This window comes from Bidens hawaiensis, unplaced genomic scaffold (genome assembly GCF_021521415.1).
Source record: "Bidens hawaiensis isolate Kalapana, Puna unplaced genomic scaffold, B.hawaiensis_p1.1 tig00034606_1, whole genome shotgun sequence".
NCBI classification, from domain to species: domain Eukaryota; kingdom Viridiplantae; phylum Streptophyta; class Magnoliopsida; order Asterales; family Asteraceae; genus Bidens; species Bidens hawaiensis.
The window spans coordinates 76,591-85,989 of NW_027495980.1; the positions used below are offsets into that span (position 1 = coordinate 76,591).

Here is a 9,399-nt window from a genome sequence, read left to right on the forward strand (position 1 = left end):
ATAATTTTTTTGTAAATTTGGGAAAACATTTGGGGAACATTGTTTGCCCCTATTTATTTTTTAATATTTGTTGGATTGGTTGTGAGAAGATGAGATAGAAAACTGTAATGATAAAGATATGAAAAATATTATTTAATTGAACATGAGAGAGAAATGTAGTGTTTTTTAGTGTAATTATAGAGATATGGATGAGGAATGGGATGCGAATGCTCTTACAACACTTAAAGCATGAGGTACATTTTTAGTAAGGATAAACATGTCTTTTAAACACAATTCATTCAACTTACAAGTTTGGTCCCTCATCTTTAACCATATTATATTTTTAATTTAACTTGTAAACTAACTTCCCACCCATGATTTTTAAACGACTATAGCGTTTTCATATGTTAATATTTTTATAAACAAATTGCACCATAAAAACGAGCATTTTATTCTCTTTAATTTGGATATGATATTGTTGTATTTTTTTCATTTTAAATAAATTAATATGTTACGTAGGGGTGTTCAGTGTCGGTTTTGATGGTTTTTAAGTTAAACTTGTGAGTTTAACCGTTAATACTGATTTTTTGTCGCCCAAAACCAAACTCAACTATTGAAAGTTGAAACCGAATCGTTACTAACGGCCTGGTTCTAGTTTAGTTTCACAGTTTAAACTTTAATAATAAATTTAGTTTAAAATAATTAATAATTTAAATGTACCATCAATTTTAACTAAAAACCAAGATAATATGATACTTGAGATGATCATAAATAAAAAAATGATAATTTTAGCCACATAAATGGTAAATATTAATGGAAGATCTATGACGTGAAATAATAACAACAAAGATTACAAAAGGAATCAATTAGGTTAATTTACAGTCTTTTCTGGTTTCATAAGACCGGTTGCCAATATAAACCAGCAACCAACCGTTCACTACGTTTTGAAAATTTTGAAACCGACCAACAAACCGAAAGTAAAAAAGAAAAAGAAAAAAGAAGTCAACCCAATGACCGATTTAAACGATTTCAAGGTTTTAACCGAACCATAAACACTTATATTTGTACGTGATTAACAGGTTCAAACACCCGCAGCATCGCGCGGGCACCCGTCTAATGAAAAATAAAATGGTTATGCCGAAATCAAAACACCATGTGGCGGTTTCACTTTAAGATAACATATATAATCAAGGAATTAAGACTATCATCATCAAAATACATATATAATTATAATGATAAGAACAAAACCCATAACCTATTCCCATTTGGTGATAACAATCTTACATAAAAATTTTATAAAATGATAATAGTGTTTCGTGTACTAGTTATTATTCTTAAATCAATTTTTTCCTCCACCACCACCACCAAATCCACCACCTCCACCAAATCCGCTCCCGATGCCACCCCCTTTGCCAAAACCCCCTCCAACTCCACTGCCAACGCCAATGCCAAATCCACCACCACCACCTCCTCCTCCTCCTCCACCCCTACCACCAAATCCGCCGCCAATGCCACCACCTTTTCCAAAACCTCCTCCAGCTCCGCCACCAATACCAGTGCCAAATCCAGCACCTCCTCCTCCTCCACCACCACCTCCACCTCCTATTCCACCACCCTTGCCAATTCCACCACCAAATCCGCCTCCTTTACCAAATCCTCTGTCGTTGCCAACCCCTCCACCGAATCCCCCGCCCTTGCCGATCCCACCACCCTTACCAATCCCCCCACCTGCCCCACCACCAAATCCCCCACCTTTACCAATACCTGCACCTAGTCCACCGCCCTTTCCAATCCGTCCACCTGCTCCACCACCCTTGCCAATTCCACCACCGAATCCTCCACTTTACCAATCCCTCCACCTACTCCACCGCCCTTTCCAATCCCTCCACCTGCTCCACCACCCTTGCCAATTCCACCACCGAATCCTCCACCTTTACCAATCCCTCCACCTACTCCACCACCCTTTCCAATTCCTCCACCCGCTCCGCCACCAAATCCACCACCCTTTCCAATTCCTCCACCCACGCCACCGCCCTTTCCAATTCCACCACCAAACCCCCCACCTTTACCAATCCCTCCACCTATTCCACCACCTTTTCCAATTCCACCACCCGCTCCACCTCCTACTCCACCGCCCTTGCCAATCCCACCACCAAATCCTCCGCCTTTACCAATCCTTCCACTTATTCCACCACATTTTCCAATTCCACCACCCGCTCCCCCACCTACTCCACCGCCCTTGCCAATCCCACCACCAAATCCCCCGCCTTTACCAATCCCTCCACCTAGTCTGCCACCCTTACCTATCCCTCCACCAGCTCCCCCACCTACTCCACCGCCCTTGCCAATCCCACCACCATATCCCCCACCTTTACCAATCTTTCCACCTAGTCCGCCACCCTTGCCTATTCCTCCACCTATTCCACGACCCTTGCCAATACCACCACCTAGTCCACCACCTTTGCCGAAACCACCACCTGCTCCTCCACCCACGCCACCACCCTTGCCAATCCCACCACCAAACACCCCACCTTTGCTAATTCCTCCACCTAATCCACCACCCGATCCTCCGCTTACCCCACCACCCTTTCCAATGCCACCACCAAATCCAGCCCCTTTGCCGATACCTCCACCTACTCCACCACCCTTACCAAACCCGCCACCAAACCCCCCACCTTTCCCAATCCCTCCACCCATGTCATGCCCACCCCCAAGGCCACCACCACCCCCAAAACCACCACCTGATCCAACTCCACCACCAACTCCACTGCCACCACCGAAACCACCTCCAAGTCCAGCCCCACCACCAAATCCGCCGCCACCACCAATACCACCTCCACCACCACTACCAAAGCCTCCACCCTTTCCACCCCCGATTAAGAGCTTCTCATCGTCATTGTGACTTGCATCAACTACATTATTTGCAAACACTACACTCACAAGGACATGAAAACATAGAAAAAACAAGACACTGATTCTTATTGAACCGTGCTGTTTCATATTGAAGGAAACCTACGGCCTTGACTTGCACTATTATTGTAGTTTACTATATATATGTGTCAAGAATGTTATGGCTTTCATTTACATGATCCCAGCTAAGGTTTATATAACAACTGCTAACCTGCCTTTCCTACTATTTTACTTTATCTTCTCATCTTAATTAGTTTCACAAACACAGTTGTGACCAAACTTCCATTTAGAGAGCATTAAATGTTGTCAACAACCAACTAACCCTTTCTTTTTCCATGTTCATATGTCAAAAATTGGAGATTCCTCATTATTATTGCATTTGGCTACTATGAATTGTTTAAATAACATAATGTGACGGCAATGATGGCTGTAAACCATACGTACCCCTGATTAAAAGTATAACATTATGTCTTTTAGTTAAAAAGATACAGTTACGTACAACTATCAAGTATGCATACAGTATGTGCCATAACGGTGTATGTATCATAATGTACACACTAAGGATTGAAGGAATTGATGCATGGCATGAATTGCAATTAAAATACGTACGAAAATGATTTGATCTTAAGTATGTGGTGCTGTGGTGGTTTGAAGCAACTCATCAAATGCTAATGCGTAGTTACATACTATATAATCATCGAACAGTTATCTAGTTTTTTTATATATCCTAGACGGTAATATTATATATTAAGTATATGGGTTCTGTGTGTGTATGTGTATATATATAAATCTATATCTCCTATTAAAACTATATAAGGACATAGGGAAGTTAACATACTCAATATCTTCTATCAAAATATATAGTGCATCGGTTAACAAATATGTTATGTCCACATTTTTTTATCTACACGACTTAAAATATATGTAGTTAACATAATGTGTACAAAGTAATCACATATTTTGTGGTTGTATTTTTTGGATGAAAGTTAATGTTATACATGTATGCATGTAGGTAGAGGGTACATGCACATGCCAATTTTGTCTAATTCTATCTTTACCATGTGGAAGTTGGCACGATATTTAATGCCTACTTTCAAGTATTCTTTTCCTTTACATTTAAAGCATGTTTATAACTTACGCGTTTGTGGTTGGAGCATTGTTCATTAAATCTTTATTGTTTGTTTTTCTTAACGGCTAATATCTACTTCTAATTCCACCAAACCTACCTAGTTACCGTGTGATTAAACGCTTAATCTCTAAAGAAATTGAGCACCTATCACACCACTAATTAATCACTAGATAACATTGGACCAATTGCTCTTTGGTCTTTACTCTTTATTGTTTGTTTTAATTATCACATACCATCAAAAAATATCCATTTAATTTTCTTAAACTTTCAATAGAATATAAAATGTGTCATCGCCATGATCGGGAATGACATGATTATTGAGAGAATGCATGAAAGTGGAGAGGTTTATTGATTTGTTCATTCACAGATAAGTCCAATATCGGCCTTATGGAGTTGTGAAGGTGAGACAACGAGACCATATTTGGTTTATCTTGTCCAATGTTGATGGAACGTGCGGTCTTTTTGTATGGTTACCGGGTAAGGTTTTTGTGCTTGAAAACCAGGTAGTACCCGACCCAATTAACCGGCCTAACCATTAAAGATTATTATATTAACCGGTTAATCGGTTTGTGCTTGTCTATGCATAATGTCATAAGATTCAAATCCTGCCATCTAAGTGACTGTTTTGTTAACTAGTTTTAGAATGGGCTACTTGCCTTTCTTGGCTAGCTGTACTTCAAAATGGGCCAGCATTCCCTAATTAGCCCATGGAACCCAAAACAAGAAAAAGTAGACTTCAAATTTTCATGATGTATTTTTTATGCATAAAAGGTTCATTATATATGGCCATAGTTGCTGGCATCCAATAAATCAATAATTGCTTACCACTTGTTACTCTTTTGCCATTATGATAAAAAGAAGTTCATTTGGTAAGTTGGATTAATTATTAATTGTGATTTAAATATCTGGAATTAGAGGTTAATGTTTCAGCAACGTCTTCTTGCCCATGGGTTAGTATTCACATATGATTCTAGTGGTCTATGACGTAAGATTGTAATAATGTGAATATTGTGTTACACACTGTGCATTCTTGTAATGGGAAAATGATGATGAAAAATACACTTCACCATTGATTTGAGGTTATATACATAGCTATCATTAACACCAGCTACTTGGTACCTCTACTATGTCTTTATTTCTACACCAAAAGAACTACTTGACCCTTGAACCAAAACAAGTGTATGTCATATGCAAGATGTTGGACATAAGTCAAAGACATGCACTAGCTAGAAAGATTATCAAAGATTCAACTTCATTGTTTGCAACTGAGGTTAACTCGGTAACAAACCCGCACGGGGAAACTTGTTATGGATTTTTTTTTACTTCCTTCTATGTTATTTACGTCTTTCACTTCTTTGGTTCTATGGTTGTTTCGCCCTCAACGTCTTTAGGAAGGCGTCCACTAGAATTGTCTTGAGTGAGTGGCTTTCAACTTTCCTTATTAGTCTTACAACAACAATGCATCCTCTGTTCCCCACTTAAAAGTAACACTCATATTATTCTCCTCCTTTTTAATATGATAATGCACACAATTAATCTGTCTATGTACCTACATTGGCTCCGAAAAATGAATTTTCACCCAGAAAATTGGGATTTTGCTCCATTTATTGCCACACATTTTCGGGAAATCAATAACGGCTGCAAATAAGTTATACATATGTCTAGATCATAAGTTGAGAAGAAACAGATGTTAGAGGATAACTCAATCTGGTCACGTTAATTAATGATAAATATACATCAAGTAGATTTGTTTATAGTTTGTTTAATTAGTTAAGAGTTATCATTAAATATTGTGAGTTATGTAATCAGTTTTAATAAGAGAGAGTTTGTAATAAGAGATTAAAAGAGTCGATAGCTAGGTGTTAGCTCCAAAATCATCGTGCTCGATCTTGGCTTGTTTCTTGGTTTTTTTTTTTTTTTGTATATCCAGTTGATCTCTTCAAGTTTCATCTGGATACGATTTAAAAAGGAAATTTGGAATTTTTACTATCACACTAACTTGAACAACCTGTACCCTTGGCCTACCTTCTTTTTTCTGTTTTTATTATGAATAGGACTGTCTCCACAAAGATTTCACCATGTTATGTGCACTATGTATATATGCACATTGAAGACTATGTACAATTGCACAGGACTAGTATAAGTATTCTCAAGTATGATGTTCCATACCAAGTGTTACAACTTTGTTCATCTCCATAGTGGTTGGAGAAGAAAACTAGCCATCAATCCTTGGAAAATACAATGCATTTGATTGCACAAGTCATTATCCGTGTATGAAGAACATATAGTCCAGTAAGTGTGAACAATTATTCTAAGGAAAAAGCAATGCTTGCATCAAGTAGCACTTAAGCAGTAAGTAACAATAGTGACATGATCCTAACAATGATTCCTAACTTGTAATAAGAGAATATTTTTACTTTTCAAGTTGTTGTTCCTTATCAAGATAAGAGAATTTTAATGATCAATCTTATAACATGTTGCTTTCTTTCATTGGCAGAGGAAGAAGGGCTCGGTGCTTATTGATCTCATGGACAGAATGTCACAGTGCATATGGGTATAAGTTATTGGATGTGGGTTTGTAAAGCTATTTATCTCAAGCAAGTCAACTACTTTTATAGTATAATTTTGTCCAAATTAATTTGGTATCTTAACCATACTGGTATATGTAGTATTCTAAGTTCTAACTGCATATTGTTAGTTTGGACTTTAGACACCTAGTGAAGGATTGGGATGACTGTTTGCCAAATATGAGGTATACACTTATAGTCTGGAAAAGAGTCAGGTATCAAAGTATAACCAGAAGAATATGCTATTTTGAATCTGGATATCAAATCATTTGTGGTCAAATTATTAAGGGGATAATATAATTAATTATTCTTCTATTCATTGGCCTGTTGATGATCCAAAGAATCTTTGCAAACTGGGACCATTATGCATCTTCTTAGCCTGAGTGTATCCTGTTGATCATACAACAAGTTGATGGGAATTAAGCAACAAATTCTAGTAAAAGGTTGCCATTTTGCAAGGAATCAGTTTTGTTATGGATCTAATTAAGGAACTTCAATTAGTGTACCAAGGCAAGCTATAAAAAATTGTAGATCATTTTATTCTTGTCACTATCATATGTGTGTATAACATAGTGTGTGTATATATATATACACACATATTAATTTAAGGAGATTCATCAAGAACCTTAAAAAGTGGGGAACTGAAAATTCATTTTTACATAGATTTTTTTAAAGTTTTTTGCATATTAAACACATCTAGAAGGCGTTTTAACAAAACAAAAAAAACTATTTTTTTAAAATTGTTTTATTTTTTAACTGCTTTTAATTATTATTATTTTTTTTATTATAATGACTTTTACACGTGTTTATATATAAAAATCAGAAAAACACCTTACGTAAAAGAAACAACTTATTATTTATGTAAAAATGAGTTTTTCTTCACATGTAAAATAAATGGTTTCTTAATTCCCTACATTTTTATGATATTCCAAGAACGCACCCTTATTAATTTATGTTTCCAACGACTTAATTGTGGCCAAAGATGTTCCCACTACAAGTTTCTTTTGCTAGCTCTCATATATTCTGAATGTTATTGGTTGGGTGTGGGAGAAGTGGGATGTTTAAACTTTAAAGGTAATGGTGCACCACCTCATGACCTCACCAGCGATTGTTTTCTAGTATTAGTATTATTATTATAAATTAACAAATAAATATTTATTATTTCAATTGGAAATCCCTGATTTAGCCTTTAATCTCTGTGCCCCCACACGTGTAGACATGACTTAATCATACGTGGTTCTAGCCATCTTGATTGGAAGATGAATATTAATTAATTATTATATATATGTAGTGTACATGTTTTCAAGATCGACGGTACCTGAATTGTTTTACAGATATATATCCACTCCAAGTACGTAATTAAGTTGAAGACGTACTAATCATTTAATATACGAATCTGCTATTAATGTCTGAAAGATTATGTTCTTTTTTCACAAGTAGGAGTCATTTACGTGCTTATTACAAATGCAATCTTGTCGATCTACTAATTCATCATCATCATCTTTAGCACTGAATACCTAGCTTTGCACACCGCATACATACATTGTCTTGTGTTTTAAACGTCTAAAATACGTATTTTATATATCATATACATATGTATATATCAAATCAAATTTGAGGATGGATTAATACCACAACTAATGAAATCGTACACGGATTGTTGATCGTTTAATAAACGAACGAAAAAAACGATAATACATCCAAATTGATATTGAAGATTTTCTTAAAATCTCACTAACTATTGACAATTTGACGATTGTGAGAACCTGATATCAAAGACCCTTGTCAACATGAATAAACTTTCAATGGAGCCCACCCGAAGTCTTAGCCAAGAGAAGAGAAAATGAAAGTGACAAAGTCACACCTCTGTCAAAGCCACTCCTGTTTTTATGACGTTAACCAAATCTAACATCGTTTTGTTCAGTCTACAAGAGATATCAGGTTCATAATTAAGAAATGTCACGCCTCAAATATAACCAACATGTTTTTGGTTTAATGGTGATGGATGAAAGAAGAACCTCATAGCTAAGACATTCTGGTGCAGGAAGCGTAACATCTTGGAAGTCTCCACCGAAGAAACCAAAAATAAATTTGTGAGATCTTTTGGGTAAATGTGGAGAATATTATTGATACGAGAGGCTAAATGTTGCCATGATATGATAAGTGACACAACTTAATTATCGAATTAAACCATACACGAATCAATGGTAGTGTGGTACTAGCCTACTAGGCACGTGACAAGGCATCTCAATTTTATTTTTAAGATTTATTTGAATTTTCATTTAGTAGTAGAGTCATTATTTTCGGCAGCCATGCAATTTATTAGTTGTATTAATTTCTTAATTGTTGAAATTAATTTTGTAGGTTTTAAATTAATGACAATCTATAGAATGTACCCTATAAAAGAGTCCGTATAATAACTTTACACACTGAAAAGTATATGATTTTTTCTTTTAAATAGTATCTCTCTTGTTTACCATTTTTGCCTATGTCAAAAGTGATATAGGCAACGGATTGAAATTTTGCCATGTGTCAAAAATTAATAGAAATGAGAAGAAACGTTATTTATAACTTTGGTCAAGTTTCTCATTTTTAGTATTTTAAATGCTAATAACTTTTCATGCGTTATTCTTATTTTTTTATGAACTTACACCATAAAATAGATAATTTTTTATCTTTTGATTTGAACAAGTTGTATTGTTATACTAAATACAAAAGAAATTAAAGTGTGTTGGAACCGATTATTACATATATGTAATCCGTCTGAACGTGTATATAATCACGTCAATTATATAATTAGACCACAAACTAGTT

The 9,399-nt window shown here is 35.8% G+C and overlaps 1 protein-coding gene across 1 annotated transcript; it reads right to left on the reverse strand.

The window, feature by feature from the left end:
• Nucleotides 1-1,169: 1,169 nt before the first annotated feature.
• On the reverse strand, nt 1,170-3,292 carry LOC143586308 (uncharacterized). The gene is made up of 4 exons (XM_077067873.1): nt 2,445-3,292; nt 1,822-2,396; nt 1,690-1,762; nt 1,170-1,635 (listed from the first exon to the last, which is right to left on the reverse strand). Exons 1-4 carry the CDS (start codon nt 2,977-2,979, stop codon nt 1,319-1,321), a joined length of 1,500 nt encoding a protein of 499 aa, XP_076923988.1. The 5' UTR covers nt 2,980-3,292; the 3' UTR covers nt 1,170-1,318.
• Between the last annotated feature and the right edge of the window lie 6,107 nt (nt 3,293-9,399).